Source organism: Acanthopagrus latus, chromosome 11 (genome assembly GCF_904848185.1).
Source record: "Acanthopagrus latus isolate v.2019 chromosome 11, fAcaLat1.1, whole genome shotgun sequence".
Classification (NCBI taxonomy): domain Eukaryota; kingdom Metazoa; phylum Chordata; class Actinopteri; order Spariformes; family Sparidae; genus Acanthopagrus; species Acanthopagrus latus.
In genome coordinates this window covers 11,933,647-11,952,269 of record NC_051049.1, presented here as the reverse complement: position 1 = coordinate 11,952,269, position 18,623 = coordinate 11,933,647, and the positions used below count along the sequence as shown (strand labels likewise).

At 41.8% G+C, this 18,623-nt stretch overlaps 1 protein-coding gene across 2 annotated transcripts; it reads left to right on the top strand.

Annotated features, from left to right (window-relative positions):
* The first annotated feature begins 1,726 nt into the window (after nucleotides 1-1,726).
* Nucleotides 1,727-18,617, top strand: erich3 (glutamate-rich 3). Of its 2 annotated transcripts, none has more exons than XM_037113483.1 (15): nucleotides 1,727-1,824; nucleotides 2,369-2,703; nucleotides 4,716-4,809; nucleotides 5,569-5,694; nucleotides 5,815-5,886; nucleotides 6,064-6,192; nucleotides 8,222-8,380; nucleotides 8,691-8,894; nucleotides 9,322-9,502; nucleotides 9,694-9,880; nucleotides 10,964-11,196; nucleotides 11,293-11,439; nucleotides 11,707-12,051; nucleotides 13,513-13,647; nucleotides 13,736-18,617. In XM_037113483.1, exons 2-15 carry the CDS (start codon nucleotides 2,684-2,686, stop codon nucleotides 17,170-17,172), a joined length of 5,469 nt encoding a protein of 1,822 aa, XP_036969378.1. In that variant the 5' UTR covers nucleotides 1,727-1,824; nucleotides 2,369-2,683; the 3' UTR covers nucleotides 17,173-18,617. The 2 variants fall into 2 exon arrangements, with proteins under 2 accessions (XP_036969378.1, XP_036969377.1); XM_037113482.1 differs by having other exon boundaries at nucleotides 6,064-6,219.
* The last annotated feature ends 6 nt before the right edge of the window (nucleotides 18,618-18,623 follow it).

Genomic DNA, 18,623 nt, shown 5'->3' with positions numbered 1-18,623 from the left:
ACTCCAGAGCTTTGTCACACCTTCAGACAGAAACATGGCTCCTCTTACTGGTCAACTCTGGAACTGATAAAACACTTGAACCTGTTAGAACAATAAGCCACAAAAATCCAAAGGCTTTGTCTCTCACACACACACTGTATCATCCTTCCTACACAACGTCAACACAATGAGACACTGGATTATATACAGCAAAGTGCAAAGCCACCACACTTGATTTGACCAAATGTGCCATCTTGAATGTCTGTAACAGAGTTGATGTTGCTCTTGTTTGTGTCACATAAGAGGTGGCTCATGAATTATCCATACACTAATAGAAAATGTGAAAATGATGCCGTGTCTTGAAGCAAAAATATTTTTCCACTTTCTCCACAAGAGGGCCACAGAGGACCTGCAGCTGAGGCTCATCCTGGTGAGGCGTGAATGTACTGTTTTCTCTGAGGTGGAAACTGTCAGGGAATCAGTGATGCTGTCATTGTGCTGATATGTTTACAGGTCATATGTTCTACAGTCTTTAAAATCACAGGCTGGAGCTGTGATTTGACATGAGTTCATAGTGTGTATTTTAATAAAATTTATATTTTATAGCAGTTTAATTGTTTCAGAATCATACAGTTTTGTGTTAACAACAAATACTGACAATTCATCATCAGTTTGAGTTCTACGACACAAAATACACAATCCAGTACACACACACACCCTAGATTTTATCACCTGTGGGGTCATTAAAGACTTAAAGTCCTCACCTGAAATTGTAATGAATTATGTTATAATGTCTGGCAATCTGGTCCCCACAAAGCGACCGGAAAAAAAATGACTTTGTTCCTACGCACACAAACACACACAGGCACACGCACACACACACACACACACACACACACACACACACACACGCACGCACGCACGCACGCACACAAATAAACACATGGTCCAATAAGCGATTGCCTTAATCAGCAGTTCTGTGCCAGTCACTTTCCATTACAGATCTCTGGGAATATTATAGTAGTCACTAATCAGCCTGTGTTCATTTAGCTATTTTATATATATATATATATATATATATATATATATATATATATATATATATCTATATATATATTCAACTTTGTACAACTACACAGTACAATCTGACTGAGTGGCTTTACTACTTCACAGATTACTAGTTTCACTTGCTGTCTTGAGAAAACCACATATCTCCAAATTTGGGATTTGAATCTTTATGATAAACTGATTGATGAAGTGTTGAGTTAAGAAGTTTCCCCTGATTCTTGAGAAAAATGAACTGTGATTTAAAAAAAACAACCCTCTTGGATTAGCTAGACAATATTTTGCTGCTCTAAATTGATCAGGGATTTTGGAATATGGGTGTGTATATGTGTGTGAATGAGTCCAAGAGTTTTACAGTCTGAGGAGTGAAGCTGCTCTGTAGTCTGGTGGTACGGCAGCAAATACTTCTGTATCTTTTGTCAGACGGCAGCAGGGTGAAGAGACTGGCTGCGGTGGGGGTTGTGTTTTAGTATTCTCTGAGCTCTGTGCAACCACTCCATTTCATCAATGTCGCTGATACTCTGTAGATGATACCAGGCATGTTATGGGCACTGCTGATCTGGGTCGAGCACAAACCATGCAAGATTGTGCTGTTTCCAGTCAGGATGCTTTCTATAGCTCCTGTGTAAAACTTGACCAGGATCTTGCTCCTGAGGAGTCTTTTCTGTGCTATCTTAACTAGGGTGGTGATGTGTGTTGATGACCAGGTAAGGTTTGAGGCAACTCCAAGGAACCTAAAACTGCTCACCTGCTCCATTTCAGCTCCACTGATGCAGACAGGTGTGTTTATCTCCTTTTTTCTAAAATCAGCTCATTTGTTTTGCTGACGTTGCTCTGTAAATTGTTCTTCATGCACCACTCTGCAAGATCGTCGACTTCCTTGTGATATAAGCTCTTATCATTGTTTATAAGACGGCCGATGATGATAATGGTGATGGTGCCTGGGTACTTCAGAGTACAGCTGTCCTGAGGCCTGGGAGTGCAGACATGTCTGTACAGTGTGAACAGGAGTAGGCTGAGCACGCAGCCCTGGGGGGCCTCCAGTGTTGAGGCTGATGAGCTCATGAAAGGTCATATTTTAGAATATGAAAAAGCTGACTTAAATGATTAGCTCATCCGTTGCTGTAGATTAAACTACCCAACAGTTGGCCATATAAAGTGGTAACACACTTGTGAACTAGTAGGCTATTAAATAAACATCATATTTAAAGTGTGACACAGTGGCTGGGGGCATTTTAGGACATTGCACAAAGAGAGCAAACGTACTATGAATAATTAAAAATGAATTGCTGCTGTCTGATACTGTCGCCCTGCTTAAATACAGGACCAGAGGAGTTCCTCCCACTTCAGTGTTTACATGCTGACGGGACTCTCTGTAAGTGGAGACCAGGCTGGTTGTTGGCAGCATCGTCACGTGGTCTCCCATGGTAACCGGCGAGTGTCATCAGTTCCGCTCCGGCAGGAGAGCAGCCTCCGTCCTGAATCCACCGCGACTCTTCATGACAACTCTGCTGCCGGCTGCTGACTTCACACTGACCTCCCTGACATCTTCCAGAAGAAGACCGAGGACCGTCCACGACCCCCCATCTCCTCGCCTCTAATACTGTTTTTTGAAGGTGGTTCCGAGGAGCTGGAAACCATGAGTCACCTCAGCCCGGGGTGGGTACACTTTAATGTTTTATATTGAAGAGTGAAGAGATACAGGCTTCTGTTAAACTAGCGTCAGTGAAATGCACGTAAATAGTCGAGCAACATCGTCACTACAGAGGCTTAATTGACTACTTTTAAATGTCTGTGCTAAAGCTACTGTTAGTCTACCGGCATGTCCCTATGACTACTACACAGCTAAACATTAGCCAAATGCAGCACTTTCATAAAAGTAAGTGCTTTACAAAACTAAACTACTATAGTATACACGTACACTGTTTTAAATGTAAAATCTTGCAAAGTAACTGTAGCTGTCAGATAAATATGGTGGAGAATAATGATTTAACACCTCAAACTTTACCAAAGTGCTGTAGGCTAACTAAGTAAATTTACCAGAACTGGTAACTGGTACTGATAGTTTTACATAAGTCTCCCTCTTTGTTTCTGCTGTTTCTTCTTCAATTTTAATTTAATTTGCTGTTAACAGTTAAGCACAAATTGGCACAATTAGCTACTTGTATGTGATTCAGTACGTATAGTATTAGTAGTTTGAGGTGCTAATTCATTATTCTCCACCATGTTTATCTGACCGCTACAGTTACTTTGAAGATTTTACATTAAAACAGTTAAAGTATGATGTGGTGTCATTGATGTCATGTCATCCACTAATATGATAACACAGATGTGTATGTTATTTATGTTCTTACACTGGTATATACTTGTATTTGAGTATTTTTCTTCTGTAGTATTCGACTTTAATTCCATTCAATTTTAAAACTTATTTCATATGCCATGTGCCTGTTGTTCTTAGCCACTTAAGGAACTTAACTTTTGACTTTATATTATGAAATAGAATTACAGCAATATTTTTTAATATTTTTTAAAAACTTTTTAAACTTTAATATTTTGTCTCTTGTTTTTAACATATTTTAAATGCAGTTTTTGATGTGTTTTAATGTAATTTTATGCCCCTGCAAAGCACATTGAGTGTCTGAATTGTGCTATCACCACAGAGACATAATGAACTGCTTTTAGCCTAAACAAATATGCCAGTGTGCCTTAAAAAAGTGCACTAAAAAAGTGTTTAAGTGTTTAAATGAAACATATAGACACTGAACACAATCTGACAAGAAACAGAGGTGAAGCAGAAACAAGCTGCTTCAAATATTGTACTGACAAATTACTACAATATATGTTTTAAGTAGCTAAAATTAGCTCCTACAATATCAAAGTTCTGCTTACAGGTATCAATAAAGAATTATCCAGTGATATGATAAAAATACAGTACATGTTGTATGTGTTGCCAGCAATGTTTAATGTGGTTTTCTTATGTAACATTTGACTTAAACTCAAGTAAATTATGATACTTTCACCACTTGCATAATGGACTACTTTTTGTTGACTCCAAACATCTACCAAAGCTACTGTTGGAGAATCCTGGTGTACTAATAATTAATTTAAAAAATGTAAAAAGCGAAAGTGTCCTGAAACAAGCATACAACAAACTGTCACATCATACTGTATGTTATATATTTCTGCTTCCTCAAAGCGTCAGAGTTTCAGAGAGTGTCATGTATAAAATAACAGGTGATGGTTAATCCGCAACTTTTTGTTTCAAAGAGAAATCTGCAGCCAAAGACTTTAGACAAAACAAGCCAGAGCCACAAAGAGGAGGCAGACGGGGTTAAGTGTGCCTTCCCCTCCAATTCCTGTTTGTAATCGGACACCGGTAACAGACCCTATAGTTGTAAGATCCTGTTGTCCCGTACACAAATGCTGAAGGAAATCAAACCTGCCTTGGAAAGACACTTTCAGACGAGCTCAGCTGTGGACAAGCTGATGTCCAGTTAATGAGGACAACAAACAAACATGGTGTTGTGTCCCCAGTAAAGCATTCGATTGAGGTTCTGGTTTTCTGTTAACTGTAATCAAGAAGTCTCGAGTTTCTCCCTCTGACTTTTATTTCTAAAGTTAAGTTTCTTCAGCTGTCTGGGATTGATTCAGTGTCTCTTCTATTCCTGCAGACTTATTTCAGCCTACAACAGTCTCACAGACAAGCATCTCGCTGGATACTTCAGCAACACTCGGATCAGGAGACACCTGCACAGAGCCGGACTGGTACGTCAACGGGATGACAGTGACAGCGATGATGATCAGGGCCGTAGCTACCTCTGATGACATCTAGGTCATGTCCTTGGTTATCATGGTTAGACATTCAGAGAATCATTTATCCTTGCAATGCTAAAAGGATTTGAAGCAGTATTAAGGGAGACAAAAGTTACAGGAAATATAATTAAATGGTCAAGTGGCAGAAAATTTAACCAGTCAAAAGGTGGTTGAGTTGGTACTTGATATGGATATGGATGAATGACATCATTTAGTATAAAGTCCTGACCTTGATTTTGATGATGATGATGATGTTGATATGATACAATGAAAAACTGGCGTCAAACTTTGTCACTTGTACTTGAGAGCTACAAGTTTCAGTCATCCATACTGTTTATATTATCACTGTCACTCAGTAGCAGTATCACTCACTTGACAGACTATAATCACTCACAGCAAGGGGAGAACATTGTATACAAGCTGGAAGAGAACGGAAGATTTGAAGCAAACAAAACAGTTACTACGTTTAATTTGAGGAAAATCATGAGGTGTCGTTTGCTGATATGGTGAAGTAGCGTAAGATCATGGGAGTTGGTGAATTCATTGCTGATGAAAATCTGATGGGATCGTGGCAGAAATGCTCACAGGCAAGGTAATGTTTGGTAATGTTTATAGTTTTATTTACTTTATGTGTTGTTGGGGACCTCCGGTCTCAATCCCAAACTTATCATCTGATGTTTCACCAGAAGTAATAGCTGTTGTTGTCATCAGATCACCCGGAGTGGCCGTATTGTTCCAGAGAAGGAGTACAGACACAAGCTGATGCAGAGAGCCCACCAGAGACACGTTCGAGAATGTCTGGCCCAGGCCATTTTCCACAAGGTTCTGGAGATGGAGGTGGGGGGAACATGGTGTACTGGAGAAACAAATACAGTCAACACACTGTCAGCTAATCTGTGCCTGGCCCTGCATATTAAGTGATGGTAATTTCTTCTGTGTCCTTCTGTTTCCATGCAGCGTGTCCACCAAATAGAGATCAAAAGGAGACTGGAGGAGTTTGCAAGGAGGGAAAGAGTGCACAAGATCAAGGTACATCATTTACATTTAAACACTGCTCTGTAAACTAATGACTCACCGTCCACCTTGAGTGTCCAATTTTTGTCTCATATCATTATCATTCACCATAACTAATACATAATTAGATACAATTATGTCCCAATTTGAAAACAAAAGGCAACAATATTAACAAGTGGTCTCATTTGAAAGGTGGATCGTTGTAAAAGGTACGAAGAAGACATCATCCGCATCCTGTCACCACGCCCACCCACGGGTGCCAGAGCCATCCGAAAACAGCACTCTGGGCCAGAGGGGGAGCACTCTGAATCCTCTGAGTCCGTGAGTCAGAACATCTGTCTTAATCCAGTGTGTATGATACTATCTGTCATATCACATTTAATATGTCGTCCCTTGCAAATGATTGAGGAAACCTTTTGACCAATCAGGAACAGATCAAGTGCCTTTGATGTTTGATCTTTTACTGTGTCACCATCATGCAACAAAGGTTTTTTAAACCCTATGAAGCCAATCAGTTTAAGATGGATATGTCAATCACACCTGTATTATACAGTTACACTTATTTATTATTTTATCCATAAAAGGAAGTAAAAATGACAGGTTGTGTTTTTTATAGCAGGTAATGTGTCAGATTATTTCTTGGCCAGCAGTCTTCCTGGAGTTTCCACTGGTTGCTGGGCAACAGCTTACCTTCGGACAGAGCCAGGCTAGCTGTTTCCTCGTTTCCAGTATTTAAGCTAGGCAAAGATAAATATCTGCTGACTTGAGATCAGAGTTATCTACCAAACAGACTTGTATCAATGCACCATCCCTTGAGTTTTGTCAATAATTTGATGTGTGATGTTGCTGATGATGTTTCATCCTCAGCCAGACAGCCCCAATTTCACTTCAGTGGACAAAAAAAATGTAAGACTGTCTAATCACGTAAACTCTGTCACAAGTGACTTGTGTATATTCTTTGAGGCGATGAGCGTCTGTCTGTGATGAGAATCATTATCTACGCCTGCTCATGATCTCTGCACTCAAGTCTGAAGAGCTGTCTCAGATGCTGTTTGCTCTGTGTGCAAACAAGAGTGTTTCAAATGAAGAAGAGGGATTAGAAGTGTGTTATCTTTGAAATATGAAAAATCACAGACCTTGATGCCAGAACAAATATAGCTGGTAATGCCGGCCTTAATCTCTGTTTACCCTGTGAAATCTCTCACCTTTTGAGTCTGCAAACATCTCACACTTCAGCAGGCTGAGGCCTGTTTGAAATACATCAACGGTGATACGTTGGATTTAACTTGTGTGTACATTAATAAAGTGCATTTGTGTGCAGAAATTCTGTAAATGAGGTATATGGCAGATAGCGTTACATTAAAAGACCACAACATATTGAGAATAGCAGCAGCACACGTAGGTGGCATGCAAAAAACAACGGCCATGAAATAATTTAAATTTACAGTCTTTCACAGTATTGTATACTTTGTGTTGTATTCAGTGTAATAAGTTTACAATGGGATTTATAGATTATAATTATAATAATCATAACTATTTTTATATAGCACTTATTGAAACAAGACAAATAAGATGATGGGCAACTATACAAAATGTGGTTACAAATAAGAGCAAATAGATATAAAACAACAGCATATAAGGTAGGTCAGACACTGAATAAGGTTTTCCAATAAAAAAATAAAAAAATAAATTCAGCAATGATTTAAAAACAGCATATGTGTTCATGCAGGGAATTGCAGAGCTGAGGATCTGGGCACAGTCGCCATTGGTCATCAGCCTTGACCTCGGAAAACGTTGCCAGGGAAATAAGAGGATCCCAGATTACAATTTGGAACATAGGGAGTCAGTAGCCTTGTCATATAACCTGGGGCCAGATCATGTTGAGCATTAAAAATTATTAAAATAATGGGCGGCCAATTGAAGGAAGGGCAAAAATTGGGGTAAGATGGGGACCAATGATTTGTCTTAGTTATAATAAGGGAAGCAGTGTTTTGCTTCAGCTGAAGATGAACAAAGCATGAAAAAAGTGAGTTGCAGTAGTATCGACACACAAAGACAAAGGTATTGATAAGCATTTAATTAAACTGAAAAGACAGAGCCGAGTTAATCTTGTCAGTACTTCTGTGGTGGAAGTGACAGGATGTATGGGATGTTGACATGTGGTTCAAAGTTCAGTGGTGAATTGAATGTGATACGTAGATTTTATATTGGTTGCTATGGTTTCCACAGCAATAAACATGAATGCTGACTGTATGTGTGTGTGTGTGTGTGTGTGTGTGTGTGTGTGTGTGTGTGTGTGTGTGTGTGTGTGTGTATGTGTGTGTGTGTATGTGTGTCATGTGTGCTGCAGCCGGGCTCATCTCGACCCAACACGGCTCCGGGGAAGATGCAGAGGCCGGTGCGTCTGAAGCCGATCCACAGTAACAGCACCACCGCGTCGCTCAGGCGCAGCTCCCCTTACAGACCCCTCGATTCCTCCAATGAGAACGACCAGCCATTCAACTGCACTGTGAGTCTGTGACACATGAGACACACTCTCATTCATTCATTCCTCCACACAAGAGCTTGCTTTCACAGAAGAGCGTTTCTCTACAGATAAAATCATATTTATTTTTTGTTTGGTTCTAGAGTGAGACCAGTACCTACCTCGGGTCACAGTGTTTGGAAACAGATGTAGAAACTTTGCTGTAAATATGTTTAACTGTAACTTACATTAAATCAAAAAACCTTTATCTGTGCTAAAAGTAATTGTTTTTAGACCACGTGCACAGTCATTGCGCTACAAGCTGAACAAATTACTGTTAACTTCTTTCTCTCAGATGGAGTCCCGCAGACGTTTGAACACAAAGGAGGCCTCTCGAGACATCTCACCCTACTGCCTCCCCGTCATCAACAACTTTGTCACACCAGTGCCTCCAGCCACGAAGAGGAAGGAGAGGGGGCTAAAGGTCAATGCCAGCGGCACGCTCAGAGGCCGCAGACTGCGTCCTACCACTGCCTCCAGCGGAGCTGACGTCAATGAGGTTAATATCTCTTTATGTTTTCCCTGGCAACAAAACTTTCCACAACATACTTACAACCTGCAACCCTCTTCGGATTAATTAGGGACAACAATTAAAATTTCCAGGAGATGCTTAGATTTTTGCCAGACTCAGCAAGATGGGTTATGAAATATGTCTTCTGGTGTGTGTTTAATATATTTGTATGCCTTAACTTTGCCCAAGATGCAAACATAGATTTTCTATAACTTCATCCATTGTTAGTAGTATTGTTACAGTGTATTTGCTTTGTTATCAGTTATTTGCATTATATTTTTCATGAAAGAGAGTAAATCTCATTGGAACATTAGATCAGTTGTATCAAATTTGGGATTTTGGAAGTCAAAATCATTTCTTAAACTGGATTAAATTGATATCAATCTGACCCCAACCTGCCCTTTTCTCCATCCAGGACCCCCCCATGCTGAGGAGCTCTGTGCACCAGAGCAGAGTTGCTGTGAACATGACGTACTTTGGCAAATCTGTGCATCTCTCCCACGACCTGAGTGACATGAGGGATGAGGTCAAAGTGTTTCAGCAACACTGTGGAGGAGAGAACCTGTGTGTTTACAAGGGCATGCTCCGCGAGGGAGGTCAGTGTGAGGGTCTGCAGTTCTGTTTGTTAGAGCTGTAAGATTGAGAAAACAAACCAACCGTTTAGATGACTTTGAGCACATAAAACTACTCGTTAAAGGGTCACCAAGTCCAAAGGATCACTCTAAACTGAGTTATTTCTGTTGTTACCTGTCTTGAAAATGTTCTCACTCCTCATATCCATCCTCAGAGACCTTCCAGTTTATCTCCAGGCGACACAGAGGCTACCCTTTCAGTCTGACCTTCTTCCTGAATGGGCTGCAGGTGGAGCGCCTGAGCTCCTGCTGTGAGTTCAAACACAGGAAGGGCTCCAGACTTGGCGGCAGGCACGGACACTTTGGCTTCTCCCATGTAGAGAGGGCCTCCCCCTGCTACAAGTAAGGTCTTTTCTTGTACTGCTGCATATTTTAAAAAGTTCTATGAAGCAGTTTGTGGCTCCAGAGGAAGCTGCGGGAAATCTGCTGAATTACCTTTCGTGAGGTCACTTGAGTCAGCTGGTCTGAGGACTTTTAGGTTGAAAGTGAAAAAAAATCTGAAGTAATTGAAGTTAGAAAGAAGTGAGCTCACCAGACCTCTACAGCACTCTCCTCATCACTGCTTTAAGCCAGAAGCTCCATGGTGCATTAGCCACTATCAGAATATCAAACTTGGGTCTCCAAGTAAACTGCCAGCAATCAAGGTTGTATTGTAGGTAATGTAGGCTCTATATTTTGACATGGAGGAAGAATGCTTTTGTTTGCCCATCATCTGATTGGAGTGCAGTAAAAATCGATGGGGTACTCTTACAGAGAATGAACTGTCTAATGTAAAACTGCTGAAACAATACCATTACAATAAATGGCAAAAAATATGAGTTCCTCAATTTAAAGGAACATTTCAACATTTTGATGGGAAGATCAATTAAACTCTCATGCCACTACATTAAATATGAAGCTGCTGTACAGACAACAGTAGTTAGCACAAACACTGGAGACAGGTGGAAACAGCTAGTCTCACTCTGTTTAAAGATGGCTCTTAAATCCACCTGTCAGTACCTTTATAAATGCCTAACTAACAGAGGGGTTATGAAAAAAAATGTAAAAAAATTATAAGAACTGACTATACAGTTCCCGCCCAGCACCAGAACAGAAGAGAGATAAAGTTAGCGACCAGCTCTAGAATATTTTGGAGGATTTATCAGGGAAAGAGACAGATAATCCTTCAGGAGATGGTGGATGGGGCAAAACAGAGACAGAAGAGAGTTGATATTGGAATGTATTCATCAGGTGTCCAGAAATACAACTCCAAATATGTACTAATATCACTTCTTGTGTACACGCTGACTATTTGCTAACAATTGCACCATCTTAAATGTCAGTGCTGTGTTCTGCTGAGCAAGATGAACTTATCTTACCATCAAATTCTCGGCAAGAAAATGAATGATTTTTTTTTTTTTTTTTTCAATCAAACTCTTCCTCCAGGTGCATCATAGCTATGGGATTGGATAAAAAGCCCACTCCTCCACCAAAGAGGGTCAGAGAGGACGGAGGAAGAGAGGAGTCGCTCATCAGCCTGAAGGATGCTCCTGAGCTGAAGACAGAGAGGGATGGAGAGGATGCTGCATCCCATTCAGAGGGCGAAACCAGCCAACAGCAGGACATGGAGATACAAGTCAAAGAAGAAACAGCAGCTGTGGAGGACAAAGTCAGAGATGGTACAGTGACTATGCCAGGGCATTTATGTAACAGACTTCACAGATCTTTTCTCTTCAGTGTAACTTAATTACTTTTCTGTACGTCTTTCTCCTTAGATTATGAGGAAGACTTTGAAGCAGATGACGAGGGCCCTGTGGAAGATGCTGCGGCAAGAGAAAAGAAATCCCCGTCTCCATCCAGTGAAACTCAAGAGCAGGTGAAAGAGAGAGATGCCTCTGAGACTGAGGACGACGAGAAGGATGGTGGGTGAAATCTCTTGTTTCATAGAGTCTTTCAAGTATTGCATGAGAACAAAATGAGACTGAGATTTGAAAGCAAAATGTATTCAGTTAACAACTGCTTTTAATACAGAAAATCAGAATCACTGTCTTTTTGAGGCCATTCAAACACTAATTTCTGTTGATTTTTGATGTAGTTGCCTACTTTAAAAAGAGACTGTTGCTAAAGTGGGATTTTGGAGAGAGATTTTTTTGTTATGGAATTTAAAGTGCTTCATCTTTCTTGCCCAGAGGACATAAAGTCTCGTTCAGGCTCCAGCTCCCCGGGCAGCGAACAAGAGGAGAGCGATACTGAAGCTGTCAGAGACTCCAGAGAGGACGAGAAAGCAGACCAACCTCAAGAGGTCCATCAAGAGGAAACTGCTGTTCCACTAGATGAAACAGAACCTGCCACTGAGACGGAGGCTGCTGCGGCAAAAGACTCTGACACACACAACAGTGCGGGGGACAGCACAGAGATAGACATCTCTGACACCAACGTTCCCTCGGAGAACAAACAGAGTGACGACACCTCCGGAGACAGAGAGGTTGAGAAAACTGTAGATGAGTGCGAACAGGAGGAGGAACCTGAGCGGGGTGAGTATAAACCAACAGATGCAGCTCTGGAGCTTTCACCTGAGTGAGAACATGGATCCATCTTGAATGGAGGTTTTTCCACTATTATAACAACCATGTTATTTGATTCATGAATCAGTGCCAGGACCCGAGTGTGTACAGCCCTGACAACTGAGTAACCAACACAGTGTTATCAGTGCTGCAGTGTCAGGTTGAGATATTTGAAGTAATACTGTTGGGTTGTTGTATAATGTAATAGTGGAAAAATTTGTTGTGTGTTTTTGTTTTTGTTTATCTTTCCTTATTTGTGTTTGAGATTTCTGTCTGATCCATTTTTGAATGTTTGTTTTTTTTGTCTTTTTTTTAATGAGTTTCAAGATGTTTCACCTGTGGCTGTAATTGTATCACTCCTGGCAATATTTTAAGGCTTTAAACATTTTCTAACATTGCTTTTTACCAATTGTATTTGTTCTTAAGAAAGCTGTCTGTGTTGTGTTGTGTTGTAAGCTGCCGTTAGTTTTTGTTCCATTTCTAAACTAACATTATCTACTGATACTCTCTGAGAGGCACTGAATCGAGGCACTCGAGAATGTGCATAAAGTGACATCCTTTAAACTGTCGTGGAAAATCTGACCCATGTCCTTTAAAGAAAACCACAGTCCAGCAGCATTAAACAGCTTAAACAATCGACCACAGGCTTGTATAGACAACCAAGAGAGATGGAGAAGGTCTCATATTTCACATCACGTTACAAATCATTCACACATCGGCAATAAAAAAGTGATTAATACGCCTATTTATAAGCTGCTGCAAATTGTTTCAGATAGACCCTTCAAAGCTGCACAATGCAGTTCTAGTTAAAGCAAAAATTACATGAAGTAAAAACACATTTCAAAACAGCTCTGTAGTAACAAAGGGGAAACGTCTGTGGGGGGTAACAATGCAATCAGAAGAGAAGGGGAAAGCAGCAGTTGATGTAAAACACACATACATTTCAATATTGGACAAATCCCAGTGTTTCAAAAAGCTCAAAATATGCAGCTGTGAAGAGTTCCTGCATATTCAAGTATAACGTGTTCAGAAAATGTTTTATTAATGGAACCAGGATTGTAGGTAGACCTCCTCAATCGAAGTTGTTTTCCACATTCAAACTGTGCTTCAGTGCCAATATCGAGTGTTTCTCATTAGCTAGTGTTTCAAATTCACATCCTAAAACTACATGAAGTAAGTTTCCATTTTGGTTGTGTACTGTGTGATGCTTGTTTTTGTCTTTCTTGTTTTTTTACTTTCTCTGCATGTTGTGTTGCTCCCATTGTTTGCACCTGTATATTAAAGAAATCTTTGTTTCGTTCATGGCTGGATGTTTCTTCATTGGCTCAGTTCTCTCATCGGACATACATTGTTCAGGACATCATGCATCACAATAAGTCAATCCTGCACTGGCATAAGTGTTTGCTTAATGTCTCTTTTTGTTTCCCCAAGCTAAATCTGTACAGGAGAAGCTGGCAGAGGCCATCCTGAAGGAGTCGCACTGCAGCTCTGAGCCTGAACTGAGCGACACAAGTACTGAGGAGGAGGAGGATTCCGCAAGTAAAGCTTCAGCACAGGACAACAAGGGTAGCAGATTCTCATTTTCTTATTTAAATGAATTAGCTAAACAACAGAATCCGTATTTTCCTTAACGATCTGTCATTTGTATTTGCAGATGCAGTTCCAGAGAAATCAGTGGCATGCACAGAGCAGCAGCAGACCCTTGCAGAGGAGACAAAATGTGAGGATGAAGATGTCGGTGGTGAAGCTGAGGCGTTGGTACCAGATCTGGATGAGACGTCTGATCCAAAAGAACAGGAGGTTGAAACCGAACAAAAACCCCAACAGAACGGTGAAGGGAAGGTCAAAACAGATGAGGAGGACGAAAAGGCTGCATCAGAAGAAAACACAACAGAGAATAACAAATCAGAGGATACAGCTCTGCCTCCTGTATCTGAAGAGGAGATGGCTGAAGATGGCAAGACTTCAGAACCTCAAGAAGATGCAGCAGCGAAACCCAATGATGCTGCAGAGAAAGATGAAGAGGAACCTGGAGTGGAGGCTGAGGCGCAGCCCGACGAGACGGGGCAAGGGGCACAAACTAGCAAAGAGGATGAGTCATCGGTATCAGGGCCAAATAAAAAGACTGATGAGACAGCAGCGGCAGATAATGCAGAGGCGGAGGCGATGACAGAGAGCGAGACAATGGAGATGAAAGCAGAGCCCTCAGAGGAGCGAGAGGCCCTCGACTGTGAAGAGGCACCTGTAACCGACACAGAGGAGAGGCAGCAGGGAGACAGCGAAGACAGAGCAGCATCAGAAACAGAAGTCACAGCGGAGAATTTAAGCAGCTCGCTGGAGGGAAGCGGAGACACCACGGTTGAGAAAACAGCGGAAACAAGTGGGGACAATGCAAAAGATGAGAGCAGTAAAGATGATATTAAAGAGGAGGGAGCAGAGGACGTGTCAGCAGCAGAGGCTAAGGTAGATGATGAGCAACGAGAAAGGTGTGATGAGGGAGAAGTGCAGACAGAAAAATCTGTGGAGTTAGACAATAAGGCAGAGGAGAAATGTGAAGAGGAAGGTAAGGAGGGAGAAAAGCAAACAGACCCAGCTGAGATAACAGAGGGTCACAGTAGTGAGGAAAGCAAAGAAGATGATAAAGAAGAAACACTAGGAGGGGAGAATAGTGAGAGTAAGAAAGTAGAGAGGGTAGAAGATGGGGAAAACACTTCACAGTTGACCAAAAGTGACTCAAACACTGAAGGAAAGGCAAATGAACAAGCAGAGAACACTCCTGGCGAAGAAGTGGCGGTTGAAGAGAAGGAGGACGAATCAGAAAAGACGGAGAAAGATGAAGACAGGGAATGTGTCAAGAACGAAAACGGCGAGCAAGAATCTGAAGAAAAGGCAACGGCGACTGATGCAACTAATGAGGGTGAGAAGATGAGTGAGCCGAACACAGCTGCCAATGAAGGAAAGGATGATGAGCCAGAAAAAGATCAGAATGAGAACAATGCTGAGCAAAGTGAAGCTGCCAAGAATGAGGATGATGAAGAATCTGAAGAGAAGAAAGTGGCATCTGACGAGACTGCAGCGGGAGCGGAAACGTCCGAGATTGCAGAAGAACCCGAGAAAAGTGCAGAAGCAGACTTTGATAAAGATCATGTGAAAATATCTGATGGCAATATTGTTGAGTCAGAGGACGTCGGTGACTGTGAAGCAGCAAACGCAGCGGATGAGCCCGAGGCGACGCCGAACAACGGGATGGAGGGCGAAGATGTGACGAAAGGCGCTGACAAAGGAGGAGACAACAGTGACAGTGGAAAAATTGATGCTGAGAATGGAGAGATTTCTGCAGGAGCGGAGATCAAAACTCATGAGGACGAGGGAGAAGCTCAAACTGATGGCAAGAATGACGCGAAAACAGAAGAGGAAACAGAAAATAAGATCAAAACTGAGGAAGATGAGAGCACAGAGGTAGAAGAAGTAACTGTGGAGTCAGGAGACGGTGCTGAAAAACACGAAGACAACAAAGTCAGTCAGGGCTCTGACACCGATGTGGTAGAGAGCGGGGCTAAGGAAGGGGACGAGGGTGTGGAAAAGCAAGACGAACCGACAGAAAACAGCTGTGAGCCAGAGACATCTGGAACAGAAACAAAAGAGGAATCTAAATCAGATGACAGAAAGGAAGGAGAGAAAAGAAATCAAGATGAAAACGGCAACATATCTGATCCTGATCATGTAAACAGAGAGACAGGTGTGATCAAAATGAACGATAACCTCCAGGGGAACAACGATGAGGTGATTGTTGCTTCCACAAGTGATCAGGGACAATCTTCAACACCCTTAGATGATACAGCTCCAGACGAATCCAGCGAACCATCTCAGACTGACAAACACCCTCAAGTTGGGGAGAACACTTCTGTCGTTGACCTCTCTGCTGCCACCGATGGAGAAAACGGAGACACGGAAGAGGCGAGCAAGGCCTCGGAGGAAGGAGCGAGTGTGCTGCTCAAACCTCAAGCACAGCCGTCCCCGCTTAGTCAAAACAACAAGACGGAAAACACTGAAGAGGGCGATGCAGTAGGCAAAGAAACCCCAGAGGCCTTAGCAACAGAGGACAGCAAGGATCTGGTCAAAAACTGGGTGACCATGCACCAAAAATCCAAGTTTTTTGAGACGTTTGTTGAACCTTTAGAGGACTTTAAGGAATCAGAAGCGAAGGTGTCCAACCCTGATGAAGAAGCGACTCAACCCACAGTGCCGCAGACATCAGAGAGTCCACTTAAAATGGTAAAGGTGTCTGAAAATGCAGAAAAAGAGCAAACAGTGAGAGACATAATTGAGACAAAGGACGAAACAGAAGATGAAGCTGTGGAGAGCAGTCACGCTGAAGATGCAAAGAAAGACCCTGTCGAGGACACTGAAGAGACTGAGGTGCAAGAGCTGATACCAGAAGCAGAGAGTGAACAAAACGATAAAGAGTCTGTGAAAGGGCGAGGCCAAGAAGAGAACAAAGAAAGCGAAGGATCTCTGAAAGAAGATCAAGTTCAAGAGGGTTTAACTCAGAACACAGAGCAAACTGATATTGACAAAACGGAAGTGGAAAGCATTGCAGGCACTCATCATTCAGTCACTAGTGGCAGACGGGAGAGCGTCTCTGAGAACCAAGCCGAGGAGAAAACTACCGATGGGCCGAACGAGCCGGACCTGAGTGAAAACCAAACAACAGTTGAAGAGATCAAAGGTCTTCTACCCTCATCCGAAACAGAAGAGCACCATGAGCATTCGACAGGTCCAGAAGGGCTCGCTGAATTGAAGACAAGTGAGCTGAAAGAGACAGAAGGAACGTGGGAAAGAAGTCGAGAAATTACAGAAATCACCGATTTTACAGAAGATGGGAGCCATGAGGAGTCCCCTCCTGAAGAGACTCGACCCAAACCGTCAGATGAGAGTATCAGCGGAGACAGAGGAGGCGTGCAGCTGATCCGAGACATCCCGCACACTCTCAGCAAAGACCGGCTGAGCACTTTCTCAGTGGACGAAACGTTGTTCGGTCGAAGTTCACATCCTTTGCTGACTGCTGCGAGGACGGAGAGTGGACATTAGAGCTGTGGCACCAAGGTACAGTGATGCCTTACTTGTTTATTTATTTATTTTTTGACAAGTAAACATTTAAAAGAGGAAAAGACTTTAAAAGTGAAAATATGAAAAAAGCTGAAGACTTGCGGACATTTACGAGGAAGTGCCTTCACGCCGCGATTAGACAATCAGATTAAGAGCTAGAAACAGAATATTTGTAGCGATCAGGGAATGTAATCTGATCTCACTGTTGACAGCGGAGGTCAAGTGTCTTGTGGTTTCTGTGTTTACATTACAATGACTTCTTCTTAGATCGCCTTCATCCTTCAATCACCCAAAAGAAGCTGCAGGATGGGTTTTGACTGCTGTATAAGATGTTTACAATAGACCACCTCTTCCTATTGTTGGTAACAAAGAGGCGTAGTTCGTGCGAGGTATCAAGTACGGCTGCTATCACCTATTACCTGTAAACAGATACCCTCCCACTCATGCTCACGTATGATTGAATAATTCATCGCTGTTGGACTCCTGCAGCTTAGTTAGTGCACTTTACATTTCCAGTGACTGCTGGGCACAAGCACAATGTTACAGGAGATCACCGTGATCAGAGATCTGTAGTTGCACTGCGTCGATGATGATTTTAGTCGTTTTAAAATGCTTCTATGTTCGGATGATGTCAAGACAAATAAATGCAGTGGAACATCAGAAATGCTAACATTAGATAACATCAAGGGTTCATTCATAATGAGACTGCTAATCAGTTCAATATAATATATATAATAACAGTGGTAACATTGTGACATGTAAAGTTTAGGCCCATTATGTGCATTATTGCTGCTAACACTACCTCTTATTAAAAAACATATTCTTCAAGGAAAGTTGACTGCAAAATCAGAAACACATAATTTTCCTCTGTCCTGTAGTGTTATTTTTCCATCTAGATTTTGGTGTGAGTTGCCAAGTATTGGAAATATTAGCTGTAGGGATTTCTGAAGTTTAAAAAAAACAACAACAAAAAAAAATTTGAACAAATCAACAGCGTGACCAGAAATCATGACCTGGTCACTCAAGGTAATCCACGACAGGCCCTATTGTGAGAATGTAGGGACTATTTTGCTTTCTTCTGAACTACACATGTCAACCGTATCACTGCCTTGAAGGAAGCACACATCTGCTCATGGACAAGACACTTTTCTCATGACAATGCAGGATGCAAACAATAACAGCGTCCTCCTTAAGTCAGCGAGCTATCTCTACTGCTGATACCTCCAGAATTCTACGACTCCTAATTTCAACAGCACCACAGGTTGGAGGAAAATGCATGTTTTTTGTAATTTTAGGATGAACTTTCCCTTGAATATTTATTTTTACTGCCTTTTCATCTGGGTTTGTGAGGCTTCATCTGTTCATTTGATAACTGTCAATGACTGAACCCCTGTGTGATTTGGCTACTTAAAGAAAAATAAAAAACACTAGAC

Excerpts from the sequence above, each read along its gene's own strand:
- erich3 (XM_037113482.1), top strand. The coding sequence starts at position 2,684 with ATGAGTCACCTCAGCCCGGG. Across the intron at positions 2,704-4,715 it reads ATGAGTCACCTCAGCCCGGG|ACTTATTTCAGCCTACAACA; the intron begins GTGGGTACACTT and ends CTATTCCTGCAG. Across the intron at positions 9,881-10,963 it reads AGGGCCTCCCCCTGCTACAA|GTGCATCATAGCTATGGGAT; the intron begins GTAAGGTCTTTT and ends CTCTTCCTCCAG.